This window comes from Symphalangus syndactylus, chromosome 5, assembly GCF_028878055.3.
Source record: "Symphalangus syndactylus isolate Jambi chromosome 5, NHGRI_mSymSyn1-v2.1_pri, whole genome shotgun sequence".
NCBI classification, from domain to species: domain Eukaryota; kingdom Metazoa; phylum Chordata; class Mammalia; order Primates; family Hylobatidae; genus Symphalangus; species Symphalangus syndactylus.
In genome coordinates this window covers 60,311,005-60,330,693 of record NC_072427.2, presented here as the reverse complement: position 1 = coordinate 60,330,693, position 19,689 = coordinate 60,311,005, and the positions used below count along the sequence as shown (strand labels likewise).

Below are 19,689 nucleotides of genomic sequence, written 5' to 3'. Positions count from 1 at the left end.
GCACCACCGTAATACCCAGTCAGCCTTTAACCAAAAATAGCATTATGTGGCACGTGACTATATTCACATGAAGATAGGTAATTGAAAAATCATTGTGAGTTTCTGATAGTTTCACTAATTAGTGTGTAATTGTGAGGATACTTAACAAAGTTTAACTGTACATTCTTTTATTCAACAAATATCTAATGAATATTAGGCAATGTACTTTATATAGAGCTCAGGATGGGGTAGAACAGGGACAGGCAGACAAAGATGAGCAAAACTGGTTCCTCTCTCAGAAGAAAGGCACACAAACACATAATTATAGTGTAGTGGATGTGTTATGAAAGAGCTAAAAATGCAATACTAAAGCACATAGAGGAGAAAACTACCACTGTCTGAGGATGTCAGGGAAGGCTTCATGGAAATAACATTTGAGATGTCTGTGAGGATAAGTGTGAGTCCGTGGGGAATATCTGTATACCTTTTAGTGAATACAGAAACCATATGTTTGAGCAAGAGAGGTAAACAGTGGTTCGGTCCCAGCCTAGCATAGTTGTCCTTTTAGAGGAGAGGTGGGGACAAAGACCATGGCTGGGTCTCAAGAGGGAATACCATTTTTTTTGTTTTTGAGGTGAGAGGTAGGGCCTGACCCCAACACCTCAGGAGGCTGGTATCAAGGAAGAGAGGCCCAAACCAAACCCAGCTACCCATCTGATGTTGTTAAGTAAGGGTGAGCCTAGTGTAGTAATGAAAGAGAACACGGGCATGCTCTTGGCTGTGGAAGAGACCTAGCTATATGACAGGTGGTAACTGCTACACTGATTAATGGAGAAAGGAAAGGAGGACAGCCAGCTGGGAAGCATTTTTGCTGTGGCACAATTGTCTTAGTTTTCTGGATTAATCTGAGGATATTCTGGCAGATTCTGCTTTCAGGATTCAGAGAAATCCATGAAGCAGAGACCAGAGTTCCTTGAAATTTGAGTGTCACTGTGATAGTATATGAGAGAGAAGAGCAATAGTGAGTGGTATTAGTCTACTTGAAACTAAAAGCTGTTCATTTGAAATCTAGTCTCTCCCAGTTGACTCTTCCTTTGTATAAGTGAATGAAATTATGTTAGTCAATTAGAAATTATGAATTTAATAGAATTTATAAAAACCAGAGTATTCTTCATTTAGTGCTCAGAATGTCGTATGTTCTCCCTGGATAATAATCTTGATTCAGATCATTTAAGCTATTTGCTGTCATCCCTTTGTTTCTAGTGGGGATAACTGACATGAGAAGGGAGGACCTAAAACCCTTTCTACTGAGATAGTATTAGTTCAGGTTAATTATAGTTTTGGCGCACCACATTGTCAAGAATATCAAAACTAAGCTGCCTGAATTAGACATAGTTAAGGCTCAGGGTCAGTGTCCAAGGCTAAAGTCTGGAACAGATATATTGACATTTAATGTAAGAGTAAGATTGTATAATAGGAATTGAGGTTTGATTAAAGAGCCAAGATAGGACCAGAGCAGGCAACTGTGGAGGAAATGGAAAAACAGTAAGACTAGGGCTAACAAACCAAGTTGGGGTCAAGCCAGAGGGACAGATGGTAGCAAGCAGGAGGGCCTCCTCTGTACTTTCTCTTTCTGCTGCTGTTCCTCATCATACCTGGAGGCATCTTTGGTTGATGTAGACTGTGAAGGCAAATTATATGTTTCCATCAGGATCCTGAATCTGAATGATTCTATGTCTGTTATAAGTTGCTTTCCTTTTAATGTCATAGAAGCCTTTTTAATGTTATTTTTTCTAAGCATTAGAAAGATACATATTTGATACTAAAGGTTCATGAATGATAATTGGGGTTTTTAATCATCAAACGTACTTTTTTCTTGATCTTTCAAGTGGAAAGTAAACATTTTGCTTATGAAAGTTTAATAATTTGGAGCCGAATATTTTGAGATTTCTTCTATTGCCACCAAGTAACTTTGCATGATACAAGTCGATTCAAAAATATTTTTACATTAGTGACAAAATGTCAGTGTCAGGATTTATTTTACTGTACTACAATGGTCAAAATGCTAACTATTAATATAAACAATAGAAGTACTTCCCAAGGCATTAAAGTGATATGAGGAATTTCTATTTTTAAATTTTCAGTTGAAATTCAAAACATTATTACTCTCTTAATAAACAATAAAAAATAATTAGTTATTAGAACTTTACACATAATCTTAGTTATTCATATGTGCTTTACAGGGTATCTTTGATAAAAGTTGAGTTAATTTACATGTATCCATTTGGTGCCAGCATGCAGTTCATACCATTTTACCTGAATGTGGTAATTACTATGTCAATCAATTTTAATAGCAATGATACTGCAGTGTGAAGAGTTCATCTAGAGCTTAGAGTCATCACCAGTATTGCTTTTGTGAAGGATAATTGAGATTTTGTGTGAAACATTGAATGAATTACCTCTTGAAAATGAAAGAATAATGAAGATAAAGCACTAATGTTTAATGCTTAGCCTATACCGAGCAAATGTGTGAAAACGAAATTCAACAAGAATTTAAGTCTTAAAATTGTTCAGAGAGCTTTGAGTGAACCTGAAAGTTGAACTCTTATGTTCTTATGAAGATAGAAAGCCTCACTGTTTTTTCTTAAAAGCTTAGTATACTTGAACCTTTTCCCAATTAAATACTGAATTATTAAAAATATTTATTAATCACTACATGTTGTATACCAATGGAGATAAATATAAAACGAGAATGTCCAGTCTCTTCTAGTCAGTAGGAGAAGTGATTTGTCACAATTTTTGTAGCATATAAATGTATTGTAAAATTTTTGTATTTCAGGGATTCGTCAGAAGTAGTCATACATTCAGCTGATGCATTTGCACCTGTGGCTTATCTACGCTTTTTAGAATTGCACTTGGAGGACAAGGCAAGTAAATCTAAGATTCACAGTGATTTCAATAGAAATTTGAGATATATACATTGGCTTTGCATATATAATTCTGTAACAACAGATGACAGGAAAAAGAAAATTGATTTTTATCATTAGTGTTTTTTTTTCAGCCCCTCAGTCAATAACTAAGAATTTTACAAATGCTTATAGTTTTGAGAGTTATATATGATACAAAAGATACTACATTTATGAAAAGTTTGCGGGTCAGTTAAAAAGGGAATAGTATATACATTAAACAATGAGAGGACAATACAAAACCAAATATGAAATCATCTAGCAGGATCACATTTAAGTTACTGTACATAAGCATTAGGGGAAGGGTTTGAGGATAAATTGGATCATCATTATTCAAAGCTTAAGAGAGGAAAAGGAGAAATAAAACCTTTACAAAAATATCCAGGAAAAGAGAAGTAAAAATGAAAGATGGAAAGTGAAGCAAAATTACAATAAAGAGTTTTATTTTAAATACACTGTCAAGATACAGTAAAATTTTAATTTAAAGATATCTTGTGGAATAAAGTTCTGGATTAGATTCCTTGATTGAGAGGTCTGATCCTTCAGATGTTGCTTTATATTAGTTACCATAAAAATGATAGCTGAAATTATGTGAAGAAATGAGTGTAGTGACAGAAAAGGATTAGAAAATGTCTTATGTATATTTAGTGTTCTTTCCCCCAAGTCTTGAGGCACACCCACAGTTACATATTTTACATCATAGGAAATCCGAAGGAGTAAGAGGATTAACAAGAATTCGGCAAAAGTAGGGAAAGAATGGTAATGCCAAAAATCTCAAGATGAGAGGGTTTCTGCAGGTGAAGATAATTATTGGTGCCAGTTCTCCAGAAGAATGACAATGGGCAGGATTAAAAATAGGTTGTGGAATTGGGCTGGATGATGACTATTGGTGACCTTTTATCAAAAAGCTGGTAACCCCCACAAGAATTAAGTTACACTATCCAAATGTTTTTCAGATTTACTTGAACCCCTAACTTGTAGTTTTCAGCTACTTTTGCTACCATGTACACACACACAAAGTCAAAAGCACTGAATTCATGTGTAGACACTCCAGCCATTCTATGTTCAGCTCTACCCGAATAGCTCACTGTTCACCTTGTTGTTTTGGTATTTGATTGGTCTTCAGTATGACACCTCAAAGACGCAATACTGTTACCTGAAATAGGCTGCGAAGATAACAGTATTTCCGATAATAGTATTACATCTTTGAAGTGTCATATTCACTGACACTGAATAAATATGTTGCATTTTCCTTCTTTTTTTTTTTTTTTTTAGGTGTCCTCAGTGCCTGACAACTACAGAACATCTAATTATATATATAATTTTTGAAAAGTGTTTTGGAACATTGTTCATTAAACCACCATTTCTATACAAAAAAATTGCACAATATTTTCTCAGTTACTATAACTAGTTTTTTTTTTTCTCATGACTTTTTTTTTTTTAGAGAAACATACTTTCATTAGAAGTTAGTGGAACCATTTATTAATTGGGAAAATGTCAATGGCACGTTCATTAATAGTGCCAACTTTCTTGGAATTCACTCTTTCTCTTTTGTTAACACATCTTCCCTATGACCTTTTTTTCTTTTATTACATCTATAAACCCCATTTCTGTAGCATTTCTTTTTTTATCACACTAGTTTCTTTTCTTCCTTCTCTCTTTCTTGTTCCAATCCCTACCAATAATGTCATGATGCAGAGGCATTTGAAAATGAAGATGAAAAGATGGTCACTTTATTTAGCCAGTCAAGCTTTTATTCTGCTGGGTGTCGCCAAAGTGATTTATCATTTTTGTTTTAAATATATTCATGGTTGAAGTGTTTCAACATTATTGGACAATTAGGAAGAATGTCAACTCTTACAGGTTATTTTATAACTGATTTTTAAAATGCTGTTTTTCAGTATTACCTGTGTTGACCTTAGAAAACTTCTATTAAAAAATAGACTTTATGTTTTAGAACAGTTTTAGGTTCACAGCAAAAATAGAGCAGAAAATGCAGAGATTTCCCATATACCCTCTACCTCCACACATTCACAGCCTCCCCTACCATCAATGTCTTATAATAGAGTGGTACATTTGTTACAACTGATGAACCTACATTGACACATTATTATCACCCAAAGTCCATAGTTTACATGAGGGTTCACTCTTGATGTTGTACATAATATGGGTTTTGACAAATATGTAATGACATTTGTCAACCATTGTAGTATTATACAGAATAATTTCACTGCCTTAAAAAATCCTCTGTGTTTTACTTATTCATCCCTCCCTCTCCTTTAACCCTTAGCAACTGATCTTTTTACTGTGTACATAGTTTTGCTTTTACCAGAATGTAATGTAGTTGAAATCATACAGTATATAGCTTTTCAGATTGGCTTCTTTCATGTATTAATATGCATTTAGGTTTCTCTATATCTTGTCATGTATATGTAGCTCATTTTTTTTTTAGTGTAGAATGAAATTTTATTGTCTGTTTCTACCACATTTCGTTTGTCCATGCACCTATTGAAGAACATCTGAGTTGCTTCCATGTTTTGGCGATTATGAATAAAGCGACTATAAACATCCATGAACAGGTTTTTGTGTGAAGATAAGTTTTAAGTTTTCAGGTGTATAAATACCAAGGAGCACAATTACTGGATCATATGGTAAGATTATGTTTAGCTTTGTAAAAAAAACTGCCACACTGTTTTCCAAAGTAGTTGTACTATTTTGTATTCCCACCAACAATGAATGAGAGTTTCTGTTGTTCCACCTCCTGACCAGCATTGAGCATTGTAGGGATTTTGGACTTTTGCCATTCTAGTAGGTCTGAAGTGTTCTCTCATTGTTGTTTTAGTTTGCAACTCCCTAAAGATATATGATGTTGAGCATCTTTTCATGTTTTTTTGCCATCTGTGTATCTCCTTTGGTGAGATGTCTCTTCAAATCTTTTGACTATTTTTAATTGGGGTTTTTGTCTTATTATTGAGTTTTAAGAGTTCTTTGTATATTTTGGATAACAGTTCTTTATCAAATATGTATTTGCAAATATGTTCTACCGTTCTATGTTTTGTCTTTTCATTCTCTTAACAGTGTCTTTTACAAAGCACAAGTTTTTAATTTTAAAGAACTCCAGCTTATCAATTCTTTTTTTCTAGTATTAAGCTTTTAATGTTATATCTGTAAAATCATTGCAAAATCCAAGGTCATCTGGATTATCTTGTCGAAATTTGATAGCTTTGTGCTTTATGTTTATGTTTGTGATACATTCTGAATTCATTTTTGTAAAGGACATAACATCTATATATAGATTCGTTTTTAAAAATGTAGTTGCTCAGTTGTTCCAGCACCATTTCTTGAAAAGACTATCTTTTCTCCATCATATTGCCTTGTTCTTTTGTATATGTGTGTGGTCTATTTCTGGGCTCTCTAGTCTGTTCCACTGGTGGATTTGTCTCTTTTGCAAATACCACAGTCTTGATTACTATAGCTTCACAGTAAATATTCAAGTCAGATAGTGTTCGTCTTCCAACTTTTTTCTTCTTCTGTATTGTGTTGACCATTTTGGGTTTTTTGTCTCTTCGTAAAAACTTTACAGTTTTTCCATATCCACAAAAAAACTTGCTTGGATTTTGACTGGGATTGAAGATCAATTTGGGAGGGATTGAAGATCAATTTGGGAAGAATTGACATCATGACAATATTGAGTCTTTTTATCCATGAACATGCAATATCTCTGTTTAGTTCTTTGATTTCATTCATTGGAATTTTATTTAGACACCTTTTTTCTCTTCATTGTTATAGCTTAATATGTTACATGTTAGCTCAATTAGGACTGTTTGGGATTTTTCTAATTTTTTGTCATATAACAGGTTTAAGTTGGTATTCTTGGTGTGAATTCAGAGTTAGTTGATATGCCTGTCAGTCACAGGGTCCAGGGCTAAACTTTCACATGTTGCCAGCTTTACTCCTAAACTAACCCACATGGTAGAGAAGGAATTCTTTAGACAGAAAATGAAGTATGACTACCAAAAGAAAGATGAATAAATGCTGGAGAACAAAAATGTCAGGTACTCTTCTACATATTTTATCAAAATCACATGTATTTCAGACACATCTTAACAAATTAACATTCCACCCCAAATATTAGTAATATCTACAATGCAGTACCCTGAATACCGCTCTGAAAATCAATCTGTTTTCTAAATTCCATCAGTTTTCACTTGCTTTATAACACATTTGCAATCTAGCTTGACCTTAATTACTTTGATGAACTGCTGTTGGCCTTTTTTCATTCTTCATAATCCTTAATGCCTTTTCTTGATAATATTGGCCACCATCTCTTTGAAAATTTCCCCTATAATAGTCATATGCCTCTGTACTAGTCTGACTTTTCTTCTGCCTTTCTTGAGATTTCTCCTATCTTCTTCAGTAGCTTCTCTTCTTTTTACCTTCGGCATGCACATATGCTGCAAGTTCTTTTTATAGATCCATTCTTTTCTTTTTCAATATTTTCTTTTTCTGGAATTATGTATTTTCCGCAAGTTTACTTTTCACCTCTTTATCCAGATTATTCTGAAGTCACTTTCTAGTCTTTCTACTAATATCTACTTTCTCCTATATCTAGGTTCTTATTTCTGACTGGCTGCTGCACGTGGCTACCAATACATGTCATTCTCATTATGTACAAAACGTGAACTCATTTTCCCCTCAAAGTGTCTTTATTCCCTATTTTTGTTGTTTAACACAACTGTTCTCCTCACAGTAACTCAAGCACAGAATGTTAGAATCATCTCTTAAGCTATCCTCTCATTTACTATGAATATTCAACTGATTATCTAATCTTTTATATTCTAGCCCTAATATGCACATATTTCCATCCCCATGCTTATCTCTCATTAAATTTATATCTTGCCCAACTCTTGGACAAGCTACAACTAATTCAAATCCTTGCTTTCATATTCTCTATAGTCAGTTTCACTGCCATATAGATTTTCTTTCTAGTGTATGACTCCCTGCACAAAATTCCACGATAGTACTTCATTATTTTCTAAGTGAATAAGATGATTAGCCATGAATGGAAGGCTATCTGACATATGGCCATAGCATCCTTTTTCAGTCTTGCTCCTGGGATTCCCCTACCTGTCCACTTTGCTCTAGTACTACTGAACCAATGGCTGTCTTACCAGCTTTCCTTTGTTCTTCTCTTTTTAACTACTTAATCCTATAGAATATGCAAGATTGAACTCAAATACTCTTACACCTTTAGGCACAAGAGATGAACTGCCCTGTCAATTTGTTTCTCTTCCTTTCTTGTTGCAAATAACCTTATATTCTGCTTTATGTTTAGTTGTTGAAGGACTTATTCTTTCTACTAGGTTACATACAGATGTCTTGACTACTGTTCCATTTTCATCTTCATAACTTCTGTAACAGCTGTTAGTTCTAATAAGAACTTTTTAATTTAATTGGTTGTTATTTTCATACTTTATTTTTTATTCATAAAGAATCTTACAGGTGTGTCTCCATTTCACATTATATGCCATTTAATGAGTTCTATTTTTTTTCATTTATCTTGTTAGAGAAAAATGCTTTAAGCAAACTAGAATGTAAAATAAAACATTTTAAAATAGTTAGTGTAAATTTTGATTTATCATTTAGACTTTCACTTTACATATGATGACCCTTAAACTTTTCTATTAAATAATTAATCTACTTAAATTTTACCTTTAAGTTAAAATTTTAAATTATTTATATGAGTGTAAAAATGATATCAACTAAACATGGGATTCTAAACAAAATAACCAAATAATAGAAAGCTGTGAGATAAAAACAGAGAAATATATTAAAATTTCCTTGGGGCCCCAACTTTATTGCTTATGGCAAACTTGATAGTAAAATGTACCATGCATCACTGCAGTGACAGGCTTGAGAAAATGAAAAATCCAAAGCTTTACATAAATCAATCAGAAAATCATATTAAAATGTATAACCTTTAACAGAAAAATCAGACTTTTACTTGCAACTACTCAGAAGGCTCTTTCTTCCTTATAAGGTTGTTTTAGATTTTCTAACAGCTTTATGGAAAATAGTATTTTAAATTAATTATTAGCAAAGCAATTGTATTTATAGAACGACAAAGTTCACCGGAATTTAACCTCAATTTTATTAATGTTCCCTACTTTCACTTAGTATTTAATTGTGCTCTTGTTGAAATAATTTCCTAAGTACTAATGTATCCTATAATCAGCACTTAAGTTCATTTTTTGTTGAAATAATTTCATGGGACAATTATATATTTTATATAATAATAAAAGCACACACTTTTAAAAGTTGTCACTTTTAAAAACGTCATCAGTCTTACAGCCCATTCTTGGCTCTTTCATTTTATTTTGCTTTATTTGAGATATATCATCAAATGCCTTGAAAAACTTTATAATGTTTAGCTATCTCTGTGTTTTTATTTTTCTCTTCAATCCAGCATATATCTTGAATACCTACTCTGTTTAAAAAACTACTAGGTCTACATGGAATCTAGTATAAACGTAGGTAAATTACAGAGTAATTCTAGTCTTAACATTAAAATGAAGTTACCACTGTAATCATTATTCCCAATGTTATGATTACAGTGACAGATAACTCTAGTTTTGCTAACCTGAACTGACGTTATGGCCATAATATGTTGTTGATTCATGGTAAATGGTGATGTGTGAGTTATGATCCTGTTTTTCTCAAAATGGTGGTGGAGGCCGGGAGCTTATATGTTTATTTATGTATGAATGAGGATAGTAAGAGATGGCATATAATCACCAGACTGATAGTATTGGATTCTTTGGGGAAGGGAGCAGGAAGGGAGTAAACAGAGAAGCTTAATTCTTTATATATCTGTAATCTGTGGCTTCCTACAATGAGCATGTATTTTTAATTTTTTTAAATGTCTGATTAAGAAAATTAAGAGAGAGCAGTATAGTGAGTTTCAGTGCTAAATAAACACTTAAATGTTATTCTTCAACATTTCACTAGTCTTGGTAGAAAGAGACAGTAGGGCCCTTTAAAACTTTCCACTGAACTCAGGTGAAAACATTACTCAAAATGGGGGATTGAAATCTAGTTGATCCTATAGATAAGTCTAAAAAAAGACCCCTTCAGAAAATTTTATATATATATATATATGTATGTATACACACACACACACACACACACACACACGATGACTAAAAGTGTTGGGATGGTAGGCCTCTTGAATATGTTGTACATGGGAATTTGCTGTCATCACTCATAGCAACATGTATAAACTCAAGGATCCCATCCATAGAGGTATGCTGCCACTGCCTCTATACAACCTACAAAATATTTCCTTACAAATAGGACAAAGAAAGTAAGAAGATAAATGATGACTTTTATTTGCCAACATTTGGTTCAGCACAACTTTCCTACCCTGTCTCTCCCCACCTTTGCCCTTAGGCTAAGGAGCAGAAAAGTGATTTGGCAAGATGGAGCAAGGTATTTACCAGTCTAAAACCTAATGCTGTAAAACTAAATGAGACAACTTGGGGCTTGAATGGGTGCTGGGCTGTAGGTACTGCTGGGTCACTGTTGCTATAAATGGTCACTGGAGCAGATTAATAAATCAAGGATCAGTTTCACCCACATTTAAAGGACTACTTGACTCATTTCTGTCTCTAGTAAATGGACTTTGGTAGTAACAATGCCATACCATGATGATATCATTTGTGTCGGGAATCAAACTGGACAATGCAAGAGTGTTTTTGAAGCCTAAATCTATGGAAGACATATCAGTTTGGGAGAGGATAATAATAAAAGTAACAATCAATGCTTCCAAACTCCAATTGACTGTCTTTTTTAGATTTTATATTTACTTAGTTGTTATGCTAACCAATTCAGCTTTTTACTGTTGCTGTTGTTGTTGTTTTAAGAAATAAAATTTCTGATTGCTGTTTTCATAAAGTTCCAGTTTGGTGATTTCTAATAAATGATAATCCTTATATGATTTATTCATTCAGAACACATTTATTGACTGCTTATTCTTATATGCATGGCACTGTTTAGACATTGGGTGTACAATAATGAACTGAACAGTTAAAAAATATTGCTTTCATGGAGCTTGTATTCTATGGAGTGAGACAGATAGAAAAGTAAATAAAAATACATTAGAAGTGTTGATGAGAAAGTTACCTCACCGACCATGGATTTGGTGATTGGGTTTTAGGGAATAAGTGTAATCTAGAAATCCTGAAGTACTTATAATGATAGATTTAAGCCCAGGTTGAGGGTCATATTACCAGTCCTTTTGGTCACATTGGCAGATGTTAGTTGTGAGTTGTGTTTGAGAAAAGGGGTTAAGGTCTTTCCAGTATCCTGTAGATATAGCCAAAGAGCAATTCAGTGAACTGGAAAAGAGGTCAGAAGAAAATATTCAGAATGAAACATGAAGAGAAACAAAGATAAAAAATACACGTAAAAGAATTAAGAGGCATGGAAATAGTGAGAACGTCAAAAATATATGTACTTAGAGTGTCAGAAAGACTAGAGGGAGAATGGGGAAGGTGCAATGTTTGAAAATGTAGTAGCTAAGAGCCTTCCAAAATTAGCAAAACACACCAAAGTATAGATTCAAGAAGTCTTATGAACCCCAAACAAAATAAAAATAGATATTCAGGCACATGATGGTAAAACTGCTGGAAACGAAAGAAAAAGAAAAAAGTTGAAAACAACCAAAGTGGGTTAAAAACAGGCTACTTTCAAAGAAGCAACAATTAGAATAGAAATATTGAAGACAGTAGTCAGTGAAATCAAATTTTTATAGTGCTAAATGAAAATAATTGCCATCCTAGAATTCTGTACCCAGCAATAATATCCTTCAAGAATAAAAGTGGAGGAATTTCCAGGATGACAGTAATCTGTCAAAATTTATTTAATAGTTCACTTGTGGTTTATCCATTTTGCTGTATGTAATTTTTCTCTCAAGATATAAATACTTAACTCTAGTTAATAACATGCATGACACAGTCTAAATAAGGAGTAATGTCTGCAACTTACTGGGAAATGCATTAAAAATATAAGATGGATTGATGGCGAATGATAGGTATGTGATAAATATAACAAAGTGCTAAATGTAGAGTGTAGGTAGTGGATATATAGGTGGTCATTGTAAAATCTTTTAGGCTTTTCCACATATATATAACTTTTTTCCTCAAAAAATGTTGGGGAAAAAACATGAAGCTAAAGATTTTTCAAACAAAAACTAAGAAAATTTGTTTCCAGAAAATATCCACACCAAAGGATAGTAAAGGATATTAAGGCAGAAGGAAATTATTCCAGATAGAATATCAGAGATGCAGGAAAGAGATCAACGAGAAATGAAAAGAGTAAACATGAGAAAATATAAGCAGATATTAACTGTATGTAAGAATAACATAATGTCTCTTTGAGTTTAAAATCTACATAGAATTAAATAAAAAGCAGTGCACATAACTAAGGGTGTTAGGGAAGTGGAGTTAAATGGTTAAAGTTTTTGCATTGTATATAAAAAAGGCAAATGTTGAGATTCATGATAAACCTCATAGATGTACATAACATGTCATAAAGTCTAGGATAACCACTAAAATAATATAAATTAGTATCATCTAATGAAGTAGGAAAAAATAGAATAATGAAAAATAATTTTAAAAGGCAATAGAAAAAAAGGCAAAACAGTAAAGTAAAATAAACATAGAGCAACTAGCAGAAGCAAATCATGGGATAAGATTATATATTTAAGTGCAAATATATCAATAATTACATTAAATATTATTGTACCACTGTTTCACTTAAAGACAAAAAAAAATTAGATTGACTAGAAGGCAAACCCAGTCTATGCTCTTTGAAAGAGACACCACTAAAAATAAGGGCACAGAAAGAATGAAAGTAAGAGTGTGAAAACATGTGCATGCAAAAGCTAGGCAAAAGAGAGTTTATGTAGATGTCTTTTAATAGAAGACAAAATGAATGAAAAGCATTATTGTAAAGTACACTGCAATATGTTAAAAGGCTCAATTCTTCAGGAAGATATAACAATTCTTAATTTGTTTATATATAATTACCATCTTAAAATGTGTAACAGAAATTGACAGTAGGGGATTTCCTCATGACAACCTTGTAGTCGTAGTTCAAGATTTTTGCATGCTTCTTTCAAGTATTGATTTTAAAAACAGACAAAATCATCAAGGATATAGAAAATCAAAATAACACAATTAGCAAACGTGACCCTACAAACATAGAAACACGATGCCCAACAAGTGCAGTACACATATCATTTTCAAGGAAACTAGAAATTATACGAAAGTTAGTTATACCCAGGGCCATAATGCAAGTCTACAAATGTCATAGGAATGAAATTATACAGGGAATGTTATATTACAATAAGATTATGCTAGAAGTCAGTAATAAAAAAATAGATGGCTAGAAAGAAATACACTAGTAAGATAGCAGAGTGGGAAGTCACCGACCTTATTTCCCCATGGGGACAACAGTATATCCTTCAAAGAGCCTTTATGAGAACTCTAGAAACCAGTTAAGTCACACTACCCCAGACAAGCTCAGAGTCAAAAACAACCACACTGGGTAAGAAAAGCCATCTTGTGTCAACTGTGATGCCCCCTCCCCAAAAACAGCACAACTCGGTGTGATCAGAAAGATCATGGCTTCTCCCTTGGGAGGAGAAAAGAACAGTGGAATGTTAAAGGTACATTCCAAATCTTTGGGGCAATGACTAAAGGGACTGGTTTGTGTCTCATCAGACTTGGAATGCAGACAGGGTCCTGACATACTTTGGATGCCTACAAGTTACAAAGAAAAAAGAGAGTTTAGAAGCTTATTACGATGCCAGAAAACTGTCAGTAATAAAGATGGAGGCCAGCAGAGCTTGCCATATTTGGGTTAGAGTGACCAACTCATGTTTCTCCCACAGGAGGGTAAGAGAAGGGCAGAACATGTGTCCAGTATTCCAGATTTTCAGATGGCTACCCAAATGTCTGGTTACTGTCTCTCCTGACTTGGAGTGCTGACAGAACTGACATGTTTTGGATTCCTGAGGGCCACAGAGAACAGAAAAGAAAGCTGCAAAGAGAGCTCAGTGGCTTTTAATGGTTCCAGAGAACCTGTAGCACTGCAGACAGACACTCTACAGAGTAAGAGATCACAAGCTGCTGAAAAGGAAACTGGCAAACTTACCTCCTTGTGAAATTACATGCACAAACCCAGGAAAGAGGCATCCCCAGAAAAGGTTTAAGAGGACCCAAAATTTCTAACTGGGTTGACTGGTGAAGGTCTTCCCCTGTGTGAAGCCACTTTATAAAGATTGGAAGAGACATTTGCTTTTTCAAATGCAAAAAATGTAACAAATAAGACACATAAAGAAACAGGGAAACATGACCCAATCGGAGGCCCAAAATAGATCTTCAGAAACTGGCCCTGAAAAAATGAAACTCTACTAATATGAATTACTTGACAAAGAATTCAAAGTAATCATTACAAAGCTCAATGTGCTATAAGAAAACATAAATAAACAACTAAATGAAATCAGGAAAATGATGCATAAACAAAATGAGAAAACCAACAAAGGAATAGAAACTATGAAAAAGAAATAGAAAATCTGGAACCAAAGAATATAATAACTGAACCAAAAAATTCACTGGAGAGGTTCAGCAGCAGACTTGATCAAGCAGAAGAAGGAATCAGGAAACTTGAAGTCAGGTCATTTGAATTTTTTGACTCAGAGTATAAAAAGGGGAGAAAAAAAGAACAGTGAAGAAAGCCTAAAGAACTTATGGGACATGATCAAGCAGACCAATCTATACAGTATGAGAGTATAAGAAGGATAAGAGAGGGGGAAAAAAAAAAAAAGAGGTTATTTAAAGAATGGCTGAAAATTTCCCAAATCTGAGAAATGATGTAGATATCCAAATTCAAGATCAAAGGACTAAAAATAAGACAAACCTAAAAAGACCTGCACTGAGATACATTACAATCAAACTGTTGAAAGTTAGAGAGTGACATAGGCAAGATGGTGGAAAATGAGGTTCCCCAGCTCATATCCCTCAATATTAACAATAACTTGGCAAACATTCACAGACAAAAATGCCCTTGTGGGAGCATTGAGATCCAAGTAGGAGGATGCAGAACCCCAGTGATGCCCAAGACTTTGGAGGGCCACTTTGAGAAGACTAGCCTATGCCCCAGTGGCAGGCTAGCTGACAGTGGCCTCAGCTGCATGTCAGTAACAGCCCTATTCTCCTGTAGTCTCAGTTCAGGACACACTTGGTCTCTGTCCTGCCCACGATCCCATTTGCCAGGGGACATGGGAGGAGTCAGGTTGGCTTATACCTTCATTAGAAGGCCAACAAACTTAGTCCTGGCTGTGGATCCTGAGACCTGTGACTCAGCTACAGCCCTGCTTTGCTGTAGGGAGAAGTCCTGCCTAGCCAAGGACCTGGTAGGAGATATGCCTGTTCATTCCTCCAATGGCAGGCCTGCTGACCTCACACCCAATTTTGTACACTAAAGTGGCCCTTAAATGGGCTGTAGCCCCAATCTACCATAGCCCAGAGACAGTCCTGCCAACCCAGGGGCCTCTGGGAGACACACCCATGTATGCCCCCAATCTACCATAGCCCAGAGACAGTCCTGCCATCCCAGGGACCCTCTGGGAGATACACCCATCTATGCCCCCAATAGCAGACACACCATTGAGGTATCTGGCTGTAGACCTTGAACTGGTCCTGTGACTTAATTCCATTTCCACTCTACTATGGCCTGGGGACAGTGCTACCCACATATGTTACCTTCAAAAGACACATCTATCCATAGCCCTGGTAACAGGCCTGCTGAACTCATACCCTACCAGAATGCTGAAGCAGCCCTGTGACTTGACTCTATCCCCCATCTATTGTGGTTAATGGGCATCTAGTAGGAGCCATGCCTATTAAGACCCTTCTAATGGACCTGCCATCTGCAGACCCAGAAGTCCTCTTGTGACCCAGCTCCAACCTTGCTTGACCATGGTTCCAGAGGTAGTCCCATCTGATTGGTACCAGGCAGGAATTGTGCCCACCTGTGCCTGCAGTAACAGGCCCTCCAACTGTGTACCTGACTACAGACCCAGCAGCATCCATGTGACACACCTCTAGCCCCAGTTAATCGTCATCTTGGAGGCAGCCCTATCAATCTGGGGACCCAGCAGGAGAAGTTTTTTACCTGCAAAAATCAGTCTGTAATGACTGGAAAAGGTGTTTGCTCTTTCAGATGCATAGACAACAATGCAAGGCTACATAGATTGCAAAAAATCAAGCAAACATAACCACAGGAAGTGAATAAAGCTCCAACAACCAGCCCTAAAGAAATGGAAATGCATGAACTGCTTGACAAAGAATTCAGAATAACCATTTTAAAGAAGTTTAATAAGCTGTAAGAGGACAAAGATGGACAACAAAATGAAGCCAGGAAAACAATACATGAATAAAATGGGAAGTTTAATTTTGAAAAAAATATAGAAACCTTAAAAAAAGAACTAGATGGAAATCCTGGAACTGAAGAATACAATGACTGAACTGAAAAACTTAGAAGATGACTTCAAAAACAGACACAATGAGACCCTCTGAAGGAAGCGGACTTCTCCTGCAGGACCCAGGAGTCCCCCCGCCCAAAACTGTGAGTGCCCCAACTGCAGAAGTGGCAAAGGGAGACCTTCCTCTCCCAAACATGCACCTCCACTGGAGAAACTGAAGGTCTGTTTTTGGGAGAAGTTTCCGACTAGCTGGAGCTGAGTCAATTTGGAGAGCCAAGCAAAATACAGGGGTGGAGGAAGCAGCAGAAAGGCCCTGGGAGCTCACTGGGTCCTCTAGCAGGCCATTCCTGCCTGGCACCACAGGGATCCAATGAGAGAGAAGCAGGGAGTAAAACTACACAGGGAGAAGCAAATCTCTAGCTGAACTTTGTAACAATTTGAACAGGGTGAGAAACCTTCTGGCCAGAACTTGGGGAAGGGCGCAAATCTGGTGTGCAGACTCCACAGGCAGGGGAAGAACCAAGCCCTTTTCTTTCGCAGCTTGGGGGCAGACAGCCTGCAGTAGATTTTCAAGCCTGTATTGCTGTCTGCCTAGAAACATCTGGGGGGTGTTGAGGGGACATGGTGGGGGTAAGACTGGCCCTTGGGTTTGCTGGGAGCTGGGTGAGGCCTGTGACTGCCAGCTTTCCCCCACCTGTCTGACAACCTGCATGACTCAGCAGAGGCAGCGATAATCCTCCTAGGTACACAACTCCAGTGACCTGAGAATCTCACCCCTATCCCCAACACCAGCCACAGCAAGACCCGCCCAAGGAGAGTCTGAGCTCACACACACCTAGCCCCACCCCTACCTGATGGTCCTTCCGTACCCAACCTGATAGCGGAAGACAAAGGGTATATAATCTTGGGAGTTCTAGGGCGCTGTCCACCACCAGTTCCTCCTCATAATACCACAGCTGATGCTCTCTGGAAAGTGCCACCTCCTGGCAGGAGGCCAACCAACACAAAAATAGAACATTAAACCACCAAAGCTAAGAATCCTCACGGTGTCCATTGCATCCCCCGCCACCTCCACGAGAACAGGTGTTGGTATCCCTGGCTGAGAGACCCATAGATGGTTCACATCACAGGACTCTGCAGACAACCCCCAATACCAGCCCAGAGCCAGACAGACTTGCTGTGTGGCTAGACTCAGAAGAGAGACAACAATCACTGCAGTTTGGCTCACAGGAAGCCACATCCATAGGAAGAGGGGGAGAGTACTATATCAAAGGAACACCCCATGGGACAAAAGAATCTGGACAACAGCCTTCAGCCATAGACCTTCCCTCTGACAGAGCCTACCCAAATGAGAAACAACCAGAAAACCAACCCTGGTAATATGACAAAACCAGGCTCTTCAATGCCTCCGAAAAAAATCATACTAGTTAACCAGCAAGGGCTCCAAATGAAGAACAAATCCCTGATTTACCTGAAAAAGAATTCAGGAGGTTAGTTACTAAACTAATCAGAGAGAGACCAGAGAAAAGCAAAGCCCAATGCAAGGAAATCCAAAATAAGATACAAGAAGTGAAGGGAGAAATATTCAAGGAAATAGATAAAGAAAAAAAATCAAAAATTCAGAAAACTTTAGACACACTTAGAAATATGAAATACTCTGGAAAGTCTCAGCAATAGAATTGAACAAGTAGAAGAAAGAAATTCAGAGCTCAAAGACAAAATCTTCAAATTAAACCAATCCAACAAATACACAGAAAAAAGAATAAGAAAATATGAACAAAGCCTCCAAGAAGCCTGGGATTATGCTAAACAACCAAACCTAAGGATAATTCGTGTTCCTGAGGAAGAAGAGAATTCTAAAAGCTTGGAAAACATATTTGGAGGAACAATCAAGGAAAGCTTCCTCAGCCTTGCTAGAGACCCAAACATCCAAATACAAGAAGCACAAAGAACACCTGGGAAATTCATCACAAAGAGATCTTCACCTATGCACATTGTCATCAGGTCATCCAAAGTTAGGACAAAGGAAAGAATCTTAAGAGCTGTGAGACAGAAGCACCAGATAACGTATAAACCTATAAACCTGTCAGATTAACAGCATATTTCTCAGCAGAAACTCTACAAGTGAGAAGTGATTGGGGCCCTATCTTCGGTCTCCTCAAACAAAACAATTATCAGCCAAGAATTTTGTATCCAGTGAAACTAAACATCATATATGAAGGAAAGATACAGTCATTTTCAGACAAACAAATGCTGACAGAATTCGCCATTACCCAGCCACCACTACAAGAACTAAAAGGAGCTTTCAATCTTGAAATAAATCCTGAAAACACATCAAGACAGAACCTCTTTAATGCATAAATCACACAGAACCTAAAAACAAAATACAAGTTAAAAAGCAAAAACAAAAATAAAATGCACAGAGGGAGCCAAAATGGCCAAATAGGAACAGGTCCAGTCTACAGCTCCCAGTGTGAGCAACACAGAAGACAGGTGATTTCTGCATTTCCAACTGAGGTACTGGGTTCATCTCACTGGGGAGTGTCGGACAATGGGTGGAAGACGGTGCAAGACAGTGGGTGCAGCACACCAAGCGTGAGCCAAAGCCAGGGCGAGGCATCGCATCACCCGGGAAGCACAAGGGGTCAGGGAATTCCCTTTGCTAGTCAAAGAAAGGGGTGACAGATGGCACCTGGAAAATCGGGTCACTCCCACCCTAATACTGTACTTTTCCAACAGTCTTAGCAAACGGCACACCAGGAGATTATATCCCACACCTGGCTCGGATGGTCCTGCGCCCACAGAGTCTCACTTTTTGCTAGCACAGCAGTCTGAGATCAAACTGCAAGGTGGCAGAGAGGCTGGGGGAGAGGCGCCCGCCATTGCCGAGGCTTGACTAGGTAAACAAAGCGGCCCGGAAGCTCGAACTTGGTGGAGCCCACTGCAGCTCAAAGAGGCCTGCCTGCCTCTGTAGACTCCACCTCTGGGGGCAGGGCATAGCCAAACAAAAGGCAGCAGAAACCTCTGCAGATTTAAATGTCCCTGTCTGACAGCTTTGAAGAGAGTAGTGGTTCTCCTAGCATGCAGCTTGAGATCTGAGAAAGGACAGACTGCCTCCTCAAGTGAGTCCCTCACCCCTGAGTAACCTAACTGGGAGGCACCCCCAGTAGGGCCAGACTGACACCTGACATGGCC

At 36.9% G+C, this 19,689-nt stretch overlaps 1 protein-coding gene across 2 annotated transcripts in view; it reads left to right on the top strand.

The window, feature by feature from the left end:
• DPH6 (diphthamine biosynthesis 6) overlaps positions 1 to 19,311 on the top strand; it is a 195,440-nt gene extending 176,129 nt beyond the window's left edge. The window contains exons 8-9 of one of the 2 annotated variants that reach the window (XM_063639071.1): positions 2,819 to 2,906; positions 10,395 to 19,311. In XM_063639071.1, the coding sequence (XP_063495141.1) occupies positions 2,819 to 2,906; positions 10,395 to 10,535 (229 nt within the window). In that variant the 3' untranslated portion in view covers positions 10,536 to 19,311. Of the gene's footprint in view, positions 1 to 2,818; positions 2,907 to 4,220; positions 5,522 to 10,394 lie in introns of those variants that run through there. The other variant, XM_055278625.2, reaches the window with a different exon arrangement.
• Positions 19,312 to 19,689: the final 378 nt, after the last annotated feature.